General features: G+C 36.7%; 1 protein-coding gene across 4 annotated transcripts in view; it reads left to right on the forward strand.

Annotated features, from left to right (window-relative positions):
- The window catches only part of TLK2 (tousled like kinase 2), a 130,722-nt gene that overhangs the window by 79,780 nt on the left and 27,177 nt on the right, over nucleotides 1–23,765 (forward strand). For all 4 annotated transcript variants that reach the window (XM_058561295.1, XM_058561296.1, XM_058561294.1 and 1 more), the window contains 6 exons: nucleotides 2,494–2,604; nucleotides 5,835–5,971; nucleotides 13,578–13,730; nucleotides 17,214–17,280; nucleotides 18,331–18,428; nucleotides 20,040–20,121. In XM_058561295.1, the coding sequence (XP_058417278.1) occupies nucleotides 2,494–2,604; nucleotides 5,835–5,971; nucleotides 13,578–13,730; nucleotides 17,214–17,280; nucleotides 18,331–18,428; nucleotides 20,040–20,121 (648 nt within the window). The remainder of the gene's footprint in view (nucleotides 1–2,493; nucleotides 2,605–5,834; nucleotides 5,972–13,577; nucleotides 13,731–17,213; nucleotides 17,281–18,330; nucleotides 18,429–20,039; nucleotides 20,122–23,765) is intronic.

A 23,765-nucleotide genomic window follows, 5' to 3' on the forward strand; every position in this document is an offset into this window, starting at 1 on the left:
GATTCTATTATTTACATTTTTAATTTACACACTTTTTTTCCTTATCTAATTCACTTTCTTAGCCCATCCTGTACATTCTTTATACTGTTTGGCTCCTATTTTCATAGACACCATGTCTTTCGCCTTTTATGGAATATAACAAGCAGTATTTTAAAATGTCCTTTTGATTTCTGTAGGGAGATCATTTTCATTGTTCGCAAACTAGTGTTCCCTTCCCTTATTCAAAAATATTTTTCCTTAGGTCTGTTTTTTTTTTTTTTTTTTTTTTTTGTGAGGAGATCAGCCCTGAGCTAACATCCGCCAATCCTCCTCTTTTTTTGCTGAGGAAGACGGCCCTGGGCTAACATCGGTGCCCATCTTCCTCCACTTTATATGGGACGCCGCCACAGCATGGCTTACCAAGCAATACTTCGGTGCGCGCCCGGGATCCGAACCAGCGAACCCCGGGCCGCCGCAGCGGAGCGCGCGCACTTAACCGCTTGCGCCACCGGGCCGGCCCCTTAGGTCTGTTTTTTTGTTTGTCTCCTTTCCGTCTTTGAATGAGGAGAGCCGTATTTCAGCTTGGAACTGATCGTCCATCTTTCATTGTTAGCATATGTACTTGCTTGGGGTTGCTCTTATTCTCGTTCTTGTTCACTTGGGTGCTCGCTGAATTGCCGGGATTTATGATTAGATATACTGTGGGTTTGAAAAGCTCCTTGCCCAGTTCAAGTACTGGCAGGTTTTTGTCCAGAGTCGGTCTGCTGGCCTGAGAAAGGATCATGGGCTTGTCTTCTTCGTTCCTCGCCTGACTCTCTTCAGGTTGAGAAGATGGAATACATGAAAACTTGAATCCTAACTTAGTACTCTTTTGGGGTTTAAAAAAAATTCTGCTTTCATTTTCTGGGAAGCAGTATGCTCCCTTTACTTACCACTACTTGCCTTCTACTCCCTTGTTCTCTGAAGCTTGTAGTCTTTCTTTGGATGTTGAGCAGTACCAAAGGGAGGGATACATCACAAAGGAAGACACAGAAGGATAGGTGCCATTTTTTCAAGTTGAGGAGAACTTGTGTTTCTGATCTGGAGGGACAGGGGAGCAACCACTGGTCTTCCCATCTCCTTTCAGACAGGCTTGGATTGTTCCTTGAATTTTCCCATTTTAATCAGATGTTGGGTACGCTGCATCAGGTGCTGCTAGCCAGGTGCTATTTTAAACTTGAACACAAAATTGTTAGTGTTAGAAACCACAAAAGTTTAGAGTTCTTAAAATTTCAAATAAGCTGCCAGAGATTGATTGATTCTATACATTTGATTACAAATTTCAAGGGAATTCTCATCTTCCAAAAGTAGATTGAATTTCACATAAACATTACATAATTTCTGGTTTGCGAATTGTTTAGTATGAATTAGGTAGTCACATTTACCCAAATATAGTTACACTTTGCCTTTGATAATGTGGTCCATAGAACTCTGTAAGAAGAACTAATAGGAAGAAATTATACTTATCAGGAGAGTAGAAATTTGGGGATGGAAGATCTGGCTGTACACTGGTCACTTTAAAAATGAAGCTGAAAAGTCTCAAAAATTGAGTGTGCTGTAATATCTTCCGTTTGTGCTTTTTACTGTTTCAGAAACATTTATATCATTTGATTGGGAAATAACTAGATTTTTTCTTTTTATAATTCAAGCAAGTGATTATAAAGTAGCATTTATTTGCCACAAGAGTAGAGATCTTTTGTTTAACACAAGAATAAATTGAGGAGTTGCAAGTCAAAATTGACCTTGGGTTAGTGGTTCTTTCCTTCTCTGTCATTGTAGGAGCCTTGAATTTTTCAAAGTATTTAGCCCATCCTTCTGACCACAGCTAAATTAACTGTATTTACATTCTGGCATTCTTGAACCAGGACCTTGTATTCAACTTGTTTGTTAGTTTTGTCTTATGCGGGCATGGGTGTGCCTGATTTCTCTGGTAAGAAGCGTTTATGTAAATTAATGTCTCTTTTTCTTTGGAAACAAGAATAGAAAAACAAAGAACAATTGAATTTAAAGAGGATTATGTGGTTTTAAAAAAATTCTGTAATTTTTTTGTAAGTGCTAATCACCCTTTTTAAGTATGTAATCTGTAAGTGCTGTAAAGTGCTTAATCACCCTTTGTTTGTATTTTAAACATATTATTCATTGTGTTTTTTTTCTTTAATTTTGTGACCATTTAGGTGTATGTGATGTAATAGATTTGGCTGTAACTGGCTTGGGAAGATTAAAATATGATCAGTAGAAGAACATACCTACTTCTAGTAACATAATTTATCTTTAATAAACAGGTGATGTTTATTAAGAGAGAATAAAGGAATGAAGTATTTACCTTTTTTTAAAAGATATAGCTACTTTTACGTCTTTGAACCTTAATTTTGCTTTTCACTTAACAACAGGAATTATTTTCGGACTCCCTAGAAATGGCTTTTATATTAATCTGTCTTCCTTGGAGCTAATTAAAACATTTTTTTTCCATTGAAGGCTAACTGTGATTTGAGACGGCAGATTGATGAACAGCAAAAGATGCTAGAGAAATACAAAGAACGATTAAATAGATGTGTGACAATGAGCAAGAAACTCCTTATAGAAAAGGTAAGTGATTAATGGTGGCCTGAACTCTGTATCCCAGGATACTCAATATGTGTCATTGTTGTGGCTGCTTACTCCTTACCTGAGATGAAAGTATTTCAAACTAGGGCTTTTTAGGAAAAGACTTCTTATAGTTTGACAATTAGAATTCTTTCTTGTATGGACACTGGACCAAGCATCCAGAGTGATAATTTGGGACATTCTTTCTGGTTGTGCATTGCTTTGATTTTGATGTTGGTTAGACAGGGACAGCTTGTGCTAGTTGAGTTTATTTGGGATATTGCTCTCCTGAATTCTTACATTCATCCTGTCAATTGAAGTGCATATCCTATTACTATTACACACATTTAGCAGCAGTTACATTTCCATTTCAGAGATGGTATTCGGTGTAACTTATGCATAATAATGTGATAAGTAAGTTCTTTGTGTTTTAAAAAAATTAAGTTGGCATATACTTGCATATGATTACTTTAATTGGCTGATGTCTCCCTTATTATAGTAATTGATTAGTTGCAACTTGCCTTTAATAGTTATTAGTAACTGTTTCTTGAAAAAAATTTTTTTAATTGAAGTATAGTTGACATACAATATTGTATTAGTTTCAGCTGTACAACATAGTGACTCAACATTTATATACATTACAAAATGATCACCCTGATAAGACTAGTAACCATCTGTTGTCATACAAAGTTATTTCAGTATTATTGATTATATTCCCTATGCTGTACATTATATCCCCATGACTTATTTATTTTATGACTGGAAGTTTGTACCTCTTGATCCCCTTCACCTATTTCACCCTTTGTCCCACCCCCGCCTTCCCTCTGGCAACCACCAATTTGTTCTCTGTATCTATGAGTCTGTTTTTGTTTTGTTTTGTTTGTTCATTTGTTTTGTTCTTTTTAGATTCCACATATAAGTAACGTCATGCGATATTCTTCTTTCTCTGTCTGACTTATGTCACTTAGCATAATACTTTCTAGATCCATCCTTGCTGCAAAAGGCAGGATTTCATGCTTTTTATGACTGAGTAGTATTCCATTGTATATATATACCGTATCTTCTTTATCCATTCATCTACTGATGGACACTTAGGTTATTTCCATATCTTGGCTGTTGTAAATAATGCTGCGCATTATTTACATAGGGGTGCATATATCTTTTCAAATTAGTGTTTTTGTTTTCTATGGATAAATACCCAGAAATGGAATTGCTGGATCATATAGTAGTTCTATTTCTAATTTTTTGAGGAAACTCCATACTGTTTTCGATAGTGGTTGCACCGGTTTACATTCCTACCAACAGTGTTCAAATGTTCTCTTTTCTCCACATCCTTGCCAACACTTGTTATTTGTTGTCTTTTTGATAATAGCCATTCTGGCAGGTGTGAGAGGATATCTCATTGTGGTTTTGATTTGCATTTCTCTGATGATTGGTGATGTTGAGCATCTTTTCATGTGTTGGTTGGCCATCTGTATGTCTTCTTTGGAAAAATGTCTATTCAAGACCTCTGCCCATTTTTAATTGGAATTTTTTTTTTTTTTTTTTTTTTTTGCTGTTGAGTTGTATGAGTTCTTGATATATTTTGGATATTAACCCCTTATTGGATATATCATTTGCAAATATATTCACCCATTCACTAGGTTGCCTTTTCTTTTTGTTGATGGTTTCCTTCACAGTGCAAAAGTTTTTTAGTTTGATGTAGTCCCACTTGTTTATTTTTGCTTTTGTTGCCCTTGCCTGAGGAGATGTATCCAAAAAAAAATATTGCTAAGACCTATGTCAAAGAGTTTACTACCTATGTTTTCTTCTAGGAGTTTCATGATTTTAAGTCTTGAATCCATTTTGAGTTTATTTTTGTATATGGTGTAAGAAAGTGGTCCAGGGGCCGGCCCCGTGGCCTAGTGGTTAATTTCGGCATGCTCTGCTTTGGCGCCCTGGATTCAGTTCCTGGGTGCGGACCTACACCACTCATCAGTGGCCACACTATGGCAGCAACCCACATACAAATTAGAGGAAGACAGGCACAGATGTTAGCTCAGGGCGAATCTTCCGCAAGCAAAAAGAGGAAAATTGGCTACAGATGTTAGCTCAGGGCGCATCTTGCTCAGCCAAAAAAAAAAAAAGTGGTCCAGTTTCTTCCTTTTCATGTGTCTGTCCAGTTTTCCCAGTACTACTTATTGAAGAGACTGTCTTTTCCCCACTGTATATTCTTGCCTCCCCTGTTGTGGATTAATTGACCATAGAGGTATGAGTTTATTTCTGGGCTGTCTATTCTGTTCCATTGATCTGTGTGTCTGTTTTTGTGCCAGTACAGTACTGTTTTGATTACTATAGCTTTGTAATAGAGTTTGAAATCAGGGAGTGTGATGCCTCCAGCTTTGTTCTTCTCAAGATTGCTTTGGCTATTTGGGGTCTTTTGTGGTTCCATACAAATTTTAGGGTTATTTGTTCTAGTTCTGTGAAAAATGCCATTGGTATTTGAATAGCAGTTGCATTGAATCTGTAGATTGCTTTGGGTAGTATGGACATTTTAACAATATTAGTTCTTCCAGTCCATGAGCACAGTATATCTTTCCATTCATTTGTGTTATCTTCAATTTCTTTTATCAGTGTCTTATAATTTTCAGTGTACAGGTCTTTCACCTCCTTGGTTAAATTTATTCCTAAGTATTGTGTTCTTTATGATGTAATTGTAAATGGGATTGTTTTCTTAGTTTCTCTTTCTGATAGTTTGTTGTTAGTGTATAGAAATGCAGCTGATTTCTGTATATTTATTTTGTAATTACGTCCCCAGTACTTATTGATCTTATATTGAAAATTTTAAGATGGGGGTACTTCCTAGTGAAATTATTGCAAGTGAGAGGTTTGAGATAGACTGGTGATTTACTTTTGCTGAAACCTTCGGAATGCTGTTAAAAAGACAGGGAACTGATAAAAGTGAAGTAGATTATTTTATTGATGTCAAAGATACTGAGGGGAACTTTGCTCCGTCTTTTAATTCATTAATTTTATAGAAAGGAAACCACTTTTTCCCATTTTTATGACAAATAATAAGGTATATGTTAATATGGAGAATTGATTTAAAGTTTCAGGGTGCTTCCTGAAGTCAATGTAGAATCAGCCAGTTATACTAAACTTTGAATAGGATAGTACAAAAAATAAACATAATGCTGTATCTGAGTTCTCATAGGAAAATAAAAATTATTTTCTATTTGTCCTTTTCCCCTAAGTCAAAACAAGAGAAGATGGCATGTAGAGATAAGAGCATGCAAGACCGGTTGAGATTGGGCCACTTTACCACTGTCCGACATGGGGCCTCTTTTACTGAACAATGGACAGATGGTTATGCTTTCCAGAACCTTATCAAGTAAGTGAATTGTGATATTAAATTGAGAATTGAAAAGTTGGTTTGGATTTTTTAGGTTTTCTGTAATTGTAGTCGTTAATAATCTTAGTAGTGGTGGTCGTCTTTTCATTCGGTGTTAGTCACCACATTTGTAAAGAAATGTAGGGAATGAGGTGAAGTCCTGGAAAAAATGACACTAGTAATCAGAGGAATAAAAAATGAGTTCTTCATTAAAGCTTAAAAGAATCAGAATTACTGAAGCTAAGGAAGAAAAATCTGGGACTTGAATGGATATCTTTTTAATTACATAATAGATTCTTATGGAGGGTTGGCTAAGCATTTTTTCTGGGTCCACAGAAAAATGAAATGGGCAAGAACCTAAGGAAGAGTTTTCTGAGTTAGGTATAAAACAAAATAAAACCCTAGAAGAACCGCCGTATAGGACATGTTCCTGAAGCTCTTTAAGGAGATGGTTTCCAGCCATCAGAGCTAGTCACTTCGTTGAAGGCAGGGACTGAACCAGTGATCAGGCTGGTGACCAGCCCCACTGTCTATTCCTGTCAGTAACTTGGAATCTTGAGCACTCTTTTGCTTTATCATAACTTTGGTTTGCAACATTCAAGTATTTACTCCAAGGAGTAACGTTTTACTCCAAGGAATTAACGTTTAAAATCCTAAAATTCCTCCTGTGTAAATAGCTAATATTAGCTCAGGACTTAAAAATATCTTCAGGTTTTAATACTTTTTGGTGTATCTTATTTACTTATTTTCATTTGTTAGATCATTTCCATGTGAGACTGGAAGGAGGGGGCCACTGTATTTTTAATCATGGGCTCTCAAACTTGATTTGTAGATCTCTGTAAGTTGTAGGGTTCCATAGACTACCTTTCCTACCTTTTTTTTTTTCTTCCTGAAATAACTTACTGAGCATTAATTGAATAGTGTCAGACTACTTTTGAATAGTAGTGAAACATAAATAAATAACAAATTTATGCCTGAAAGAAAAGATATTGATATTATCAGTAATACTTTGTTTAAACTAACCTCTGGATTACACATTAGTAGTCATTGCTTTATATGTGATACATTATCCTCCAGCTTGGTTTAGGTGTGTTTTTGCCTTACAAGTGTAACTCAAGTATGTGTATTTTGGTGTGATAAGAGGCTATCAAGTCAAAGATACAATACCCTGGAAGAAAAACGAAGCCTTTTGAGTTGGGCCAGGTGCCAGAGGCCTAGAGCAGCATCCACTCTGAGCTCTAAGCACAGGTGGCTGGTAACAGCAGAAAGTGCACCAGGGCAGTGGAAACAGCTGCTACTGGAGGCATTACACCTGTTCCATAACGCCTTGACCAAGACGTGCAAATTACCCTGGAAGTGGCACACCATCCAGTTTTGTTAGAATGGGATCAGAAAATACAACTTATATCCCCATTACTGGACAAAGCCACCTGATGCTCAGACTGAGTCCCAGAGGTGATAGTGCCTCCTACCAGCCCTTGACAATGGTTACTACTTAGATGGCAGTCTTTAAATTGTCTAAAGGTTTTGACTCAAAAAGATAATGGGGGCCGGCCCTGTGGCTTGGTGGTTAAGTGCGCGCGCTGCGATGCTGGTGGCCCGGGTTCGGATCCCGGGTGCGCATCGAGGCACCACTTCTCCGTCCATCCTGAGGCTGAGTCCCACATACAGCAACTAGAAGGATGTGCAGCTATGACATACAACTATCTACTGGGGCTTTGGGGGGAAAAAATAAAATAAATAAAATCTTTAAAAAAAAAAAAAAAATGGGCCGGCCCCGTGGCTTAGCAGTTAAGTGTGTGCGCTCCGCTGCTGGTGGCCCCGGTTCGGATCCCGGGTGCACACCGACGCACCGCTTCTCCGGCCATGCTGAGGCCGCGTCCCACATACAGCAACTAGAAGGATGTGCAGCTATGACATACTACTATCTACTGGGGCTTTGGGGGAAAAAATAAATAAATAAAATTATAAAAAAAAAAAAAAAAAAGATAATGGATTTGTATAGAGATGTAAAATGTAATTACTTTTAAGAAGTGATTACAGTTTTTGCTGACAGTAGCAATATTTTATCTTTTTACTCTATAAGCAGCGTGATGCCCAGAAGGTTCTGGAAATCTTATACAGTTAGAATACAAAATGATGACTTTGCTGTAGAGCCATCAGATCAAAGAAATTGGGACTATCTAAATGAGATCCCTAACCAGGATTGTTCCTCCTAGGTGGATAGCATTTTTTCATCATTTTAAGTCACATAAATTGCAGAATATCCATCTCTTCTCTTGGGAAGCTGTTTCTGGCCAATGTCTATTAATTATAGGTATTTCACTTTTTAAAAGTTTGCTTTAATAAATTCCCTTTCTCAATTTTAATGCAACATCGAAATTCTTTAGTTGTAAAAGGCCTTATTTGATAGCCTTACAAATGATAATTTTCTGTGTATAAGAAACTCCATGACACATAATTTGGTGGGTGAGATAGCTGAACACCAGGCAGCAGTACTAGGTGTTATGGGAAGAGACAAACCTCAAGATGTTTAAACAGTTAATCAGATAATCAGATGTAGTCTCAGCAGGAGATTCAACACAATTCTCTTGTTCTTACTTTGTTCCTTGGCTCTTTTCCGAGTGATCTTTATTAATTCCCTAAAACAGAAGATTCACCATCTAATAAGAAAATCATATCAGATTTGTAATATTTTTTGGCCAAGTTAGTAATTTTTCCTTTCCAAAGTATGTTTGTACCTGTTGAAAAACTATAAAAACTTATTTTGTAGTTATGTTAAATACTATTGTTATTCAGTACACTATTTTTTATTTCAGTAAGTCTCAAAGTTTCAGTCAATGGCAAGGCAATAAAAAATTCTTGAGGTTTTGTTTATATTGAAATAACATTAAAGTGATGGGATTTGACTTGTATACAAAATTGTGGTCATTTAAGATGTAGATTATCAGAGGGAATAAATTAGACTTTATAATAGCATTGAAATGTTAGTCCAGGTATTTATTCTAGTGTGTAAGGAATTAAAGAATCCTGTAAAGTGAGTTCTTGTGAACTATCTGATTCTTGATTACATGATCCATAATGAGAGACAACTCTTTGCTAATTTTATAAATGTCATATCTCGCTTGGGTCGTCCATTCCATTTCACAGTTCCCAGTAGATACTGAACATACGAAATCCTTTAAAATCTTTAAAAATTCTTATCTGGGATATTCCGCTATCTGTAGATTGCTGCCAAATTTTTTTGGTTAAAATAATGTCAGAAAATACTTGCATCTATTTTTTTTCTTTTTCTTTCTTTCTTTTTTTTTTGCACAGGAAGATTTGCCGTAAGCTAACACCTGGTTGCCAGTCTTCCTCCTTTTTTTTTTCCTTCCTTTCCCTCAAACAAAGCCCCAGTACATAGTTGTATATAGTTGTAAGTTCTTCTGGTTCTTCTATGTGAGCGGCTACTACAGCATGGCTACTGAGGGATGAGTGGTGTGGTTCCGTGCCCGGGAACTGAACCCAGGCCACCAAAGCAGAGCACGCCGAACCTTAACTGTTAGGCCATCAGGGCTGGCTCGCACCTGTTTTTTAATACCTCTCCTACTAGTTAGGTATAGTATGGTTGGAGTCTGGAATACAGTTTTGCTGCTGAACGTGCCTGTATTCGTTTTCTAGGGGTATTGTAACAAAATACCTTAAACTGGGTGGTTTAAAACAGCATAAATTTATTCTTTCACGGTTCAGGAGGCCAGAAATCTGAAATCAAGGCAGGACTATGTTGGCAGGACCACACTCCCTTTGAAGCCTCCAGGGAGAATCCTTTGGTGTTCCGTGGCTTATGGCAGCGTAGCTTCAATCTCTTCCTCCATCTTCACACGGTGTTCCTCCTATGGGTCTCTGTGTCTTCTCTCCTCTTCTTATAAGGGCACTAGTCATATTGCATTAAGGACCTACCCTACTTCAGTATGACCTCATTTTAACTAATTACATCTTCAGTGACCCTATTTCCAAAGGTCTTAATCTGAGGTACTGGGGTTAGGAGGTACTGGGGGTTAGGACTTTAACGTATCTTTTTGGGTGACACATTTTAACCCATAATGATGTCCAAGACTGATTGTCTTGTTTTCTTATACAAACAATGGCTTTTTAAATTGGGTTATTTAGATTTGAGTGTGATGGATTTATCAAGTCTTCAATACTTCTGTAAAAGATAGTAGAAATACTTTGTCCATGGGTGATGAAGGGTTAGCACTCTCTAAAATTGATCCAATGCAAGAAATATTTAAGGATCAGCTGTGTAAAAGGCCCTGTCATACATGTTGGAGATATAAGCGTTGATAAGACATGGTTCTTCTTCTAAGAGAAGTTACAGTTTATTGACATAATCCAGACTTTGTACTCCCAAAATAAACCTAAATCAAGTGTCACTGATGGACTGTCTTTAGATGACTTTGATTTATAAGTGTAAATAGCTAAATAGTTTCAAGAACATGAAGAATTAACGTAGAAAAAAAAGAATGTAGGAATTCTTATTATATACAGCATTGATCTCAGATACATCAGTTTTCATGTCCAAACAAGCTCTCTCATTCCCATAATGTACAGTTTAGGATTTCCCCAAAAGTGTTTTGGTATCAGTGTACCCTGTGTTTATGATTTATATATATGATGGCCGTGGGGCTCCTTTCTTGATGAATCTGCGGAGATTAAATATATAGATTTTCTCTGAAAACAATAGAAAATCAGTTTTATTTTATGTTTAATAAAGGTGATTGCTAAAATCTCAATCTTCCAAAGCAGTTAGTCTTCAAAGACAAAATGTTGTGGCACTCTACTAGCCCACTATAGTTTATAGTTTAAACTATATATTGTGTGATTATCTCCAGAGAGTTCAGAGTGCCTTGTACTCATGGCCCCTGAAAGGGTAGAAATGAACTAAAGATATTTTACCAGTTTTTTTGATTGGAAAACTCATGTTTTGAGAAGGTGAATGTTTTCCTCAAGGACATTTATTGAGTCAGAAGGAGGATTGTGATTGTAGCTCAAGTCATGAATTACTTATATACATATATTTTGGAGGGGGAGACATATCTCTAATGATATTTAAAAGATTTTTTCAGAGAAGCAGAAAACTCTTGAATTAAAATTTCCATTTTGGGGGCCGGCCTGGTTGCGTAGTGGTTAAGTTCGTGCGCTCTGCTTTGACAGCCAGGGGTTTGTGGGTTTGGATCCCGGGCTCAGACCTGCACACTGCTTATCAAGCCATGCTGTGGCATGCATCCCACATATAAAGTAGAGGAAGGTGGCCACAGATGTTAGCCCAGTGCCAATCTTCCTCAGCAAAAAGAGGAGGATTGCAACAGATATTGCTCATGGCTAATCTTCCTCACCAAAAAGAAAAAAAAAATTTCCGTTTTGCTGTTAAATTGACATCTAATCAATGACCCAGCTCATCTTTGAAGCTAAGGGAATTTTATTATCAGATGAATGGTTATTTGTAATACTCTGATTAGGTTAACCTTGCTTACAGTATTGGCCTTATTGATATGCAGCGTAAGTTGTATTATGGGCATCTACCCTGGAGTACAGTCTTGTTTTTCTACTTGTCATTTTCCAAGAAAGATATAGTAGTCTCCCCTTTTCCTTGGGGAATACATTCCAAGACCCCCAGTGGATGCCTGAAACCGTGGATGGTACTGCACCCTGTATATACTGTGTTTTTTCCTACACATACATACCTCTGATAAAGTTTTATTTATAAATTAGGCACCTAAGAGATTAACAAAAACAACTGATACAATAAAATAGAACAATTATAACAATATATTGTAACAAAAGTTACTGTAGATCTTAGCAACCTCAGCGTATGATTTTTTTCTTTCCTTATTAAGTCAAGAACTTGCACCTTTTCACTTGCAAGAAACACCTACGGCTTCTCTTTGGCATATCTCAATTGCCAGCATCACTACTCTTATGCTTTGTGGCCATTTTTAAGTAAAATAAGGGTTACTTGAACACAAGCACTGCAGTAGTGCGACAGGTGGTCTGATAACCAAGACAGCTACTAAGTGGCTAATGGGCGGGTAGTGTATACAGTGTGGATACCCTAAACAAAGGGAGGATTCACGTCCTGGACAGGACGGTGTTGGACAGCGCGTGATTTAGAACGGGGTGCAATTTAAAACTTACGAATTGTTTATTTCTAGTATTTTCCATTTAATATTTCAGACTGAGGTTGACTATGGGTAACTGAAACCACAGAATGTGAAACCTTGAATAAGGGGGGACTATTGTGTACTGAATTTGGAAAAGGTGTAGAGACTAACAACTACAGTGTTCAGGGATGAGGGTAGAATAGATTTCATCCGAGAATAGGTTAAAAAAATTAGATTCTGTCATTCTGCGAAAAGGAAGGTTGGATCAAGAAAAGGACATGGAGGGGAAAAAGCATGGTTGAGAGAGAAGGAGAAGGGAACTAGCATTTGGCTGTCAACTATGTAGGTGATTTTAGTCTGTTTAATAGTTAATCCCAGATCTTGGTATATTTTATATACCAAGTCTGTAAACCCTAATATCTGTTAGGTGGTAGGATACATGAGAGACAGTAGTTTTCTTATACTGTTATTTTTATTGACTCTTAATTTGTAAACTAGTTTATTATAGAAAAATCAGACATCTTATAGGAAATACTCTAATGGTGTGGTGTTAGATATATGAAGAGTCTTTTTATATGATTTTTATTAATTCATTTTATGTACCATTTCCTAAGGAGTTTTTACTAGTTGCATGGCTTCATTTTGCTTTCTCTGAATATACACTTTTTAAAAATAAACTTAGTTTAGCATCCTTGAAATTTGGTATCTTTCTAGATATAATTTGAGGGAACTTTAATCCAAATAAAAAATAAAAAGGCGCTTGGAACCTTTTGTGCTTTTTTTATTGTGTAAATACAGTTCTTTACTTTAATGGATTCATATCAGAGAGTTGTTTTCTTAACTGTTAAAAAGGAATCAGAAAATTCTTCCTTTTGAGTCAGAAAATAAGGTCACAATAGAAATTTGATATTATTCCTTCCTGCCCACTTTCCTACTCTGAGAATTATCATAACTAGTGTCTTAAAGCACAGATTCACTCCAAAAAAATCTGTCACCAATTATTTGGCTCTTCCAACCTGAAGTTAAAGTCAAATCTCTGGGCCGGCCCCGTGGCTTAGTGGTTAAGTGCATGCGCTCCGCTACTAGTGGCCCAGGTTCGGATCCCGGGCGTGCACCGACGCACCGCTTCTCCAGGCATGCTGAGGCCGTGTCCCACATACAGCAACTAGAAGGATGTGCAACTATCTACTGGGGCTTTGGGGCAAAAAAAAAAAAGGAGGGGGATTGGCAATAGATGTTAGCTCAGAGCCAGTCTTCCTCAGCAAAAAGAGGAGGATTAGCACGGATGTTAGCTCAGGGCTGATCTTCCTCACCAAAAAAAAATCAAATCTCTACTTGATTTAAAGGGGCTTTTTTCTGAAGTCTGTCAAATATGCAGATGACAAAGATATGTGTGTTTATTCTATAACCATGTTAAAAAATTTTTAATCCCCTCCTTTGTGCAACATCTTTTGTATCTCCAGGCAACAGGAAAGGATAAATTCACAGAGGGAAGAGATAGAAAGACAACGGAAAATGTTAGCAAAACGGAAACCTCCTGCCATGGGACAGGCACCTCCAGCAACCAATGAACAGAAACAGCGAAAAAGCAAGACCAATGGGGCTGAAAATGAAACGTATGTGCTTTGTTGATGTGGACTGTGAGATACCACACTCTTCCCTCAAAATACAAATGTTCTATTGAATGCCACTGGAAAAAATGATAAAATTATGGAGATTTCTAGAGCTTAAGCTTTCTTTTTAGTTACATCAGTGAATTTGCTCAACTTATATAAAAGCCATATAAAATCAACTCGTTTTCTTAGTCCTGATCTTATTTAGGTAGTTTCGAGAGAGGGAGAAGTAATATCACTTAATTTGACATCATGATCTCTGGCCCCTCTTATAACAAATGTGATGTCATTGTGGTTTTCAATGATATAGTTGCTTGTGTGTGTAGTTGTAGATTATGGTACGTCGGTATCATGTTATGGGGGATTATTTGGCTGCTATTTCAGACTGAAGAATGTTCTTTGATGGTCTAAAGGGCACTTAGTTAACAGTCACAAACTTAGGGGTAAGCTAAGAAAAATAGGTGTTATTTTAAGAAAAGGATATTTTCCCAATAAGCCAAATCTTGACATCACCAGTAGTATTTTTCTTGTTCTGGGGACCTAAGGAAAACAATAGTATCTTAAATTGCAGTGTAGTCATCTTTTTCACTGCCAATCAACAATTATTACAGCTACCAGGAATAGGAGGGGTAGAATATCCTGAGCACAGATGCCTTCCTTTTCCACCCGCTCCCAATGTCAGATTTCCCTAATTGATCATCAAATTGTTGATCACTAAGAGAATCTTCCTCTAGGACAGAAATTGGCAAGCTGTATCTATAATGGGCCAGGTAGTAAATCCTTTAGGCTTTGCAGGCTAGAGGGTCTCTATTGCAACTACTCAACTCTACAGTTGTAGCCTGAAAGCAGCCATAGACCATACATAAATGAATGGGTGTGGCTGTGTTCCAATAATACTTTATTTACAAAAACAGACTGTGAACTGAATGGCCCACGGCCTGTAGTTTGCCAACTAGGCAGGAATTGCCAGTTAGAATTGGCATGGGAAATAAAACCTATTTTAAATATTTCTTATGCATACCCTGAACACATTTAAGCCATCACCTCTGTCTTTAAGAGGCTTTCAAATTAAAAAGGAAAAAATATCTGCAGATAATAGTGTAGGCAGTCTCAAAGAATTGATGGTAGCTATTAAGTCTGAGTTGGATGTTTGAAATTTAAAATATATTTTTTCATAGAAAAAGTCATTGGTATTGTAATCAGTGTATCTGTAGTGGCTACATTGATTTTTCAAGGGAAAAAGAAATTTTGTAAAGCTGTCATTGTGGAATTCTTAGTTGAAAATAAGTTTCAGTTCTAAAGGTAGCCACAAATAAAAGATGATATTGTAGTATAATTTATTGACTAATATTTCTTTTGCCTTTTATGTTTTCATGTCAGTTCACAAAAACATATTAACCCATAATCTACCTCAAGTATAATAATACTTGTATTATGTCACTATTAAAAGTCCGTGACATCCCAGAAATATATCTTTCTTCATTCCAGTGAGAAAGATGGCTTAACACCAATTCTCACCCATACATACCTGATGTGTTGGGGAGCCTTTTCCTTAACATTCCTTTAGTACGTCTATGTTAAATGCTGTTGTAGGGGCCAGCCTGGTGGTGTGGTGGTTAAGTTTGCACACTCCACTTCGATGGCCCGGGGTTCATGGGTTCGGATCCTGGGTGCAGACCTACACGCTGCTCATCAAGCCATGCTGTTGCAGCATCCCACATACGAAAAATAGAAGAAGACTGGCACAGATGTTAGTTCGGCAACAGTCTTCCTTAAGCAAAAAGAGGAAGATTGGCAATAGATGTTAACTCGGTGACAATCTTCCTCTCAAAAAAAAAAAAAAATGCTATTGTATACTCAGCCCTGTTCTGGACACTGGGGATACAGAGCTAAAGGATACAGCCCCAGCCTTAGGAGCTCACAGTTTATTTAGGGGAAATGAACAGATGAATAAACTAATAATAATTACATTAAGTATAAGGATGAAAGTATGTGCAGTAGATGAGCTTGGAAGGCATCTTCTTTCTTATAGCTCCGAATATTTTAAAACTAGATTTATAAATAAGAAATAATTGCTTTCAAAAAATCCAAGTAGGAGCCCAAGATTTGAAAGATTCTCCAGGCAAATGTTATACACATTAATCTGTTCATTGTTTTCTTTTGTGACTCCTATATTTATTTTGTGGAGGGACTCTCCTTCTAGTATTACTTGAAAATTATTTAATGGTAGTGCCTAAAACCATTGGCTTAGGAGTAATAAAGAAGGCATAGGTTGTTTCCTTGCCATAGAACAGTAATTAGAATTCATCCTATGCCAGTAGTGTGTCAGTAAGTAGTTGCCATCTGGAGTCCTATGTAAAATCCAAGCTGGAAGGCCTTTGGTCCAGTTTTTAATTAGAGTATCTGTGACTTGGCTCATTCCTTTGGTCAGAAGCCAAAAACAGTCCTCTGGAGTCTGGGATTGAGTCAAATTATCCTTTCCTGGTATTGAACCTATTTCAGACAGAGAGAATTCTTAACTATGATTTTTCATTTCTCCCTTTTTTACTGGTGTGATGTGGAGTAATGGATATAGGTGTTTCTCCTCTTGTTATTCTTATTTTCTTTTAGTTGGACCTCAGAGGCTCTGTTTTGTAGCCCTTCGTGGTTGATAGGACAGCTGTTTTTTCTTTCTCCTACTATTTAGAATATATCTAAACAGTAACATCTAAAAGTTTAAAGTATGTGTGTATGCTTCTCAAATGTGAAGAGAGTGAAGATGGAGGAATAAGATAGCACTTTTACATGTTCATTCTTGAGATATGAGGATGTAGTTGGCGTAGGTGGAACATGGAACGAGTGATTACCCATCAAGTCAGCCCTTTGAGAAGTGTGTTTAAAAAACATTTTACAAATTATAGATTCTTGTCACATTTTCATTTAGTAGTCACAATAGCTTTGTTAAATAGGTGTCATTGCTTGCTGCATTTTTAGGAAATTGAGACTTAAGAGGTTAAAGTTGCTTGCCCTAAGTCACATGGCCCAAATTGTACTTGGAGCCCTAGTCTTCAGACTGCAAATTCCGGACTCTTTCCACTCTTTCTTCTCCTTGTTATTATAGTATCAAGATCTAAGAGTTATCAAAAATAATCAAATCCATTGGTTTCTTATTTTGCCCTTTAAAAAAATTTAAGACATATAATTTTTGGCTACTTTTAATGGATTTTCATCTGAGTAATGTATGGGACGAAACTCATATAATGATGTAAAACTATAGCTCATTTATTTTTCTCATTTTTTACAAATGAGACCTCTGGCTTTGAAGTCCTTCCTTCACATCACATCTGATAAGTCACAGGAGTTTTCTCAAAGGACTGCCTGATAATCTATCTTTTAGTCAGTTTAGCGAGAGACTGGATATACTGTATAGCATGCTTTGACATTTCTCTTTAAGTAGGCACACTATGATTTCAAATAATTACTGAAATTTCTACCATTATTTTTCAGGTTAACATTAGCAGAATACCATGAACAAGAAGAAATCTTCAAACTCAGATTAGGTCATCTTAAAAAGGTGAGTATAATGAGAAAATCTATCTGGAGAAATGCAGTTTTTAATTTTTAATTAAATTTGGTGTTGAAGCTATTTGGTCATTTGGGCGAGTGTAATACTTTCAGATACTTGCAGAAATCTTGAGTAGTTGCTCTCACTGTCACATCTCATATTCTAATGGTGAAATTCATGTCTTGCAATTTTTGAGTCAACTCCAGTACTCCACACAATGAGAATACTTTTTCCACCAAAGATGTACCAGTGGATAATTCTGTATTCCTTATAAAGCTTCACAAGTTTTTATCCTTATAGTAAAAATTAAATATACAATAAGAGCAGATGGTTCTAAAATTGATATTAAAACTTGTGATATTTTAAATCACATAGTAACTCTTATTTCTTGCCTAAACTGGCTAAGAACAGAAGATCTTGTACCAATTATATTGTAACACAATGGCATCTACATAGAATTTGTTATTGACATTGTTCACAGAGGCATCTTAAATGTAGATTGCTCATCTCTTAAATTTAGCAGCCCATACGTTTTTGGTAGATGCTGCTTATGGTGATGACGGTCAGTAAGCATTTAATAAATACTATTGGTGTTGGTTGTTTTGTTCCCCACTGGGTTCTCAGATCATCTTGTTAAATCGGTGGAACTTAAGACACCAAGTATAATCCGTACTTAAAGAACAGAATCAGATAGAGACCTTGATTTTTTGTAAAAAAAGTGATTGCTTGCCTATATGTATGTACACAAAACATTTCTGGAAACTTACACAAGAAACAACTGGTTACATCTGGGGAGTGGGTGTGGAGAGGAGGGAGCAGAGGAACAGAAGACTTACTTTTCCTACTGTGCTCCTCTGTATCATTTGGATTTTATTTATTATTTTTCTATGGACTTGTTTTTTTATGATTAAAAGTATAGTTCTAAAAAAAATCTTTTTCACTGCAAAACATCTTTGTTAGCTTTTCACAAGAGAAATGTCTGCTCTTGTTTTTTGAAATGAGATTCTCATAAGGTAAAATTTCCTATGTCCTGAGCTATTTCTTTCCTTTTCGCTTTAGGAGGAAGCAGAGATCCAGGCAGAGCTGGAAAGGCTAGAAAGGGTTAGAAATCTACATATCAGGGAACTAAAAAGGATACATAATGAAGATAATTCACAGTAAGCAACTTGGGGGTATGTTGGGTTGAAGATTGTTGAGCACTTTTTGATATGAATTGAATGGTCTAGAATGATATTTTTGTTTAATATAAATTTGGTAAATGATTCCATGGTGTATTTAGCTCTATTATAGCTTGTAATACAGTTTTATGAACAAAATTATGATTTGTTTTAGTTTAAATATGTATATTAGGTTTGTATATTAAATATGTATGTATACATTTAGCATTTTTACACCAGTAGAGGTCTCTGAAACAATATAGCTTTGCATCTGTAAATGGTTGGGATACGCTATATTCAGATTTATCTGTGGAGCCTTACGAAAAGGAAGCATGAGTGACAGTGTGGTATTGTGGAAAGACTATTGGGTTGAGATGACACCTGGTTTCTGAATGACCTGTAAGGGCTGTTCGGGTGTTGGGATTTTAAGAAAGTTTCTCTTAAGTTCAGCACGTTAATTGTAGATAAATGCCCACCTAAGTCATTTAAGGGATTGAAACTGCAAAAAGTAGACTGCAAGTGGGAAATGGCTTCTATCTGTAATCTGTTGTTTCCCACATTTTTCTGACTCTCGAACATATTTTTTATTGACATAGCTACAGCTTGTGTATTTTTGTTTGGCTGCTGTGAGCCATGGACTTTTCTTTCTGTCACTTGGCAGGCAACAGTAGTTACCATTACTGAGCACTGCCTATGTGTCAGGCGTAGTGCTAAGTGCCCTTATGTTCTGTCATTTAATCTTCGCAATAACCCAGTGAGGTAGGTCAACTTTAATACATAGATCTGGAAACAGGCTTAGAGAAATTAAGTTCACTTGACCAGGGACCCATAACTAGTGTGACCAGACAAAGAGTTAAACTTGGGTCTGACTCCGAAGCTAATTGCCGTGTAGCAATGGCATCTCTGTCTACAAGTGTACCACTGTCTCAAAATCAAAGTAAAATAATTTCAGAATTGATAGTGGGGCTGTTTAAGATCAGGAACTAGATCAGGAATATTTTTAAAGTTATTTTTGCCAGAATCTCTCTTTTCTTTGTCTTATTGTTAGAAAATGACACAAGGTGGAATCCTATATGGGGAGAACAGTTATATCATGAAGACTTTATGTCTTAAAGAGAGATAACAAATGCACATATAGCATGTGACTCAGTTTATAAATCAAATTCATTTTTAAGGCCGTGTTAAATATCTTGGAATTTTATTGTATGTAGTTGTGGAATGGTGGGAGCATGTGGGTCTTGAATGGTTGGGAGGAACCAAGTAGCACAGTTTGAAAATCCCTCATCTAGTGTAGTCTACCCCTCTCATTTTATAGCACTGCAGAAAGGGAGGGAGGGCGGGCAACGAAGGTCACAGGTCTAATTGTGGCTGTGCTGAGACTAGCATCTATGTCTCATGGCTCTACAGCTAATGCTATTCATTGTAATTATGCTGTCTCTTTGAACTGTACAACTTTCTTTATGCTCAGAATTAGCTATCCTGGTGTTGACTGCCAAACTATTAGCAGCAGCTATAATCGTGTGTATCACATGTTGGATATTCTGGAAATTTTGCAAAATGGCAGATTGTGTAATCCTTGACCTCAGGATGTTATTGATTCCATTTCCACAGATTTAAAGATCATCCAACGCTAAATGACAGATATTTGTTGTTACATCTTTTGGGTAGAGGAGGTTTCAGTGAAGTTTACAAGGTAAGTATGAGGAACTGGATACAAAGACTGAGTTAAAGAATTGGTTATTATCCACTTGGAGAATATTTAGAATAGTGATAACTGTGGATTGATATCTATTGGTTGAAATTCAAAAACTTGAAGAACCTGTATCTTTGGGAGAACTGCTTCCAATAAACTTAAGTGACTAAGTGGATACAATATTTTACCCTGTTTTGAAGTTTGAAAAATAAATAAAATTATAGGTTTAAAAAAACAGAAAGGAAAAGTAACACCCATTTCTGGATAGTGGAATTATGGTGATTTTTGTTCTGGCTTTGTACTTTATTCCTCATATACATTTGCTAGAAATGCATATGTGTTACTTTTATTTTCATTAAAAATTTTTTTTAATTTATTTTTTTAATGAGGTACCATTGGTTTATAACATTGTAAAAATTTCAGGCATACATCATTATACTTCTGTTTCTGCATTGATTACATCATGTTCACCACCCAAATACGAATTACAATCCATCACCACACATACGTCAACCCTTTCGCCCTCCTCCCACCCCTCCTCCCCTCTGGTAACTACCAATCCAATCTCTGTCTCTATGTGTTTGTTTGTTGTTGTTTTTATCTACTACTTATGAGTGAAATCATACGGTATTTGACCTTCTCCCTCTGACTTATTTCGCTTAGCATAATACCCTCAATGTCCATCCATGTTGTCACAAATGGCTGGATTTCATCGTTTCTTATGGCTGAGTAGTATTCCATTGTGTATATATACCACATCTTCTTCATCCATTCATCCCTTGATGGGCACTTAGGTTGCTTCCAAGTCTTGGCTATTGTGAATAACGCTGCAGTGAACACAGGGGTGCATGTATCTTTACGCATTGGTGTGTTCATGTTCTTTGGATAAATACCCAGCAGTGGAATAACTGGATCATATAGTAGTTCTATCCTTAATTTTTTGAGGAATCTCCATACTGTTTTCCATAGTGGCTACACCAGTTTGCACTCTTACCAGCAGTGTATGAGAGTTCCCTTCTCTCCACATCCTCTCCAACACTTGTTCCCTGTCTTGTTTATTATAGCCATTCTCACGGGCATGAGGTGATATGTCATTGTAGTTATGATTTGCATTTCCCGGGTAGTTAATGATGTTGAACATCTTTTCATGTGCCTGTTGGCCATCTGTATATCTTCTTTGGAGAAATGTCTGTTCAGGTCTTTTGCCCATTTTTTAATTGGGTGGTTAGTTTTTTTGTCATTGAGATGTATGAGTTTTTTATATATTTTGCAGGTTAACCCCTTATCAGGTATATGGTTTGCAAATATCTTCTCCCATTTGTTAGGTTGTCTTCGTTTTGTTGATGGTTTCCTTTGCTGTGTAGAAGTTTTTTAGTTTTATGTAGTCCCATTTGTTTATTTTTTCTGTTGTTTCTCTTGCCTGGTCAGACATGATGCTTGAAAATATGTTGCTAAGACTGATGTGGAAGAGCGTACTGCCTATGTTTTCTTCTAGAAGTTTCATGGTTTCAGGTCTTAAATTCAAGTGTTGAATCCATTTTGAGTTAATTTTTGTGGATGGTGTAAGGTAGGGGTCTACTTTCATTTTTTTGCATGTGGCTGTCCGGTTTTCCCAGCACCATTTGTTGAAGACGCTTTGCTCTCCCCATTGTATATTCTTGGCTCCTTTGTCAAAAATTAGCTGTCCATAGATGTGTGGGTTTATTTCTGGGCTTTTCGATTCTATTCCATTGATCTGTGTGTCTGTTTTTGTGCCAGTACCATGCTGTTTTGGTTACTATAGCTTTGTAGTATATTTTGAAATCAGGGAGTCTGATACCTCCAGCTTTGTTCTTTTTCTCAGGATTCCTTTAGTTATTCGGGGTCTTTTGTTCTTCCAAATAATTTTTAGGATTCTTTGTTCTATTTCTGTGAAAAATGTTGTTGGAACTTTGATAGGGATTGCATTGAATCTATAGATTGCTTTAGAAAGTATGGACATCTTAACTATGTTAATTCTTCCAATCCAAGAGCACAGAATATCTTTCCATTTCTTTGTGTCTTCTTCAGTTTCTTTCAGCCTTGTTTTTATTGATTGATTGATTGATTGATTGATTTTGATTTATTTTTTATTGTTTTTTTGAGGAGGACAAGCCCTGAGCTAACATCTGATGCCAATCCTCCCCTTTTTTCTTGAGGAAGATTGGCCCTGAGCTAACATCCGTGCCCATCCTCCTCTACTTTATATGGGACGCTGCCACAGCATGGCTTAATAAGTGGTGTGTCGGTGCGCACCCGGGATCCAAACCTGCAAACCTCGGGCCGCCGAAGCAGAGTGCGTGCACTTAACCGCTTGTGCCACCGGGCCAGCCCCTCAGCAATGTTTTATAGTTTTCAGTGTACAGATCTTTCACCTCTTTGGTTAAGTTTATTCCTAGGTATTTTATTCTTTCTGTTGCAATTGTAAATGGGATGGTATTCTTAATTTCTCTTTCTGCTGCTTCGTTATTAGTGTATAGAAATGCAACTGATTTTTGTATGTTGATTTTGTATCCTTCAACTTGACCATATTCGTTTATTACTTCTAAAAGTTTTTTGGTGGATTCTTTAGGGTTTTCTATATATAAAATCATGTCATCTGCAATGAGTGACAGTGTCACTTCTTCCTTTCCAGTTTGGATCCCTTTTATTTCTTTTTCTTGCCTAGTTGCTCTGGCTAGGACTTCCAATACTATGTTAAATAAGAGTGGTGAGAGTGGGCATCCTTGTCTGGTTCCTGTTCTTAGAGGGATAGCTTTCAGTTTTTCACCATTGAAGATGATATTAGCTGTGGGTTTGTCATATATGGCCTTTATTATGTTGAGGTGCTTTCCTTCTATCCCCATTTTATTCAGAGTTTTTAGCATAACTGGATGCTGTATCTTGTCAAATGCTTTCTCTGCATCTATTGAGATGATCATGTGATTTTTATTCTTCATTTTGTTAATGTGGTGTATCATGTTGATTGATTTGCGAATGTTGAACCATCCCTGCATCCCTGGAATAAATTCCACCTGATCATAGTGTATAATCTTTTTAATTTATTGTTGTATGTGATTTGCTAGTATTTTGTTAAGGATTTTTGCTTCAATGTTCATCAATGATATTAGCCTGTAATTTTCTTTTTTTTGTGTTGTCCTTGTCTGATTTTGGTATCAGGGTCATACTGGCTTCGTAGAATGAGTTAGGGAGCTTCCCCTCCTCTTCAACTTAAAGAGTTTTGAGAATGCTCGGTATTAAGTCTTTTTTGAATGTTTGGTAGAATTCACCAGGGAAGCCATCTGGTCCTAGACTTTTATTTTTGGGGAGGTTTTTGAGTACTGTTTCGATCTCCTTACTGGTGATTGGTCTATTCAAATTCTCTGTTTCTTCTTGATTCAGTTTTGGAAGGTTGTATGATTCTGAGAATTTATCTGTTTCTTCGAGATTGTCCAATTTGTTGGCATATAGCTTTTCATAGTATTCTCTTATAATCTTTTGTTTTTCTGAGGTGTCTGTTGTAATTTCTCCTGTTTCATTTCTGATTTTACTTATTTGTGCCTTCTCTCTTTTTTTCTTGGGGAGTCTAGCTAAAGGTTCCTCAATTTTGTCTATCTTTTCAAAGAATCAGCTCTTGGTTTTATTAA

This window comes from Diceros bicornis, chromosome 18 (genome assembly GCF_020826845.1).
Source record: "Diceros bicornis minor isolate mBicDic1 chromosome 18, mDicBic1.mat.cur, whole genome shotgun sequence".
Lineage (NCBI taxonomy): Eukaryota > Metazoa > Chordata > Mammalia > Perissodactyla > Rhinocerotidae > Diceros > Diceros bicornis.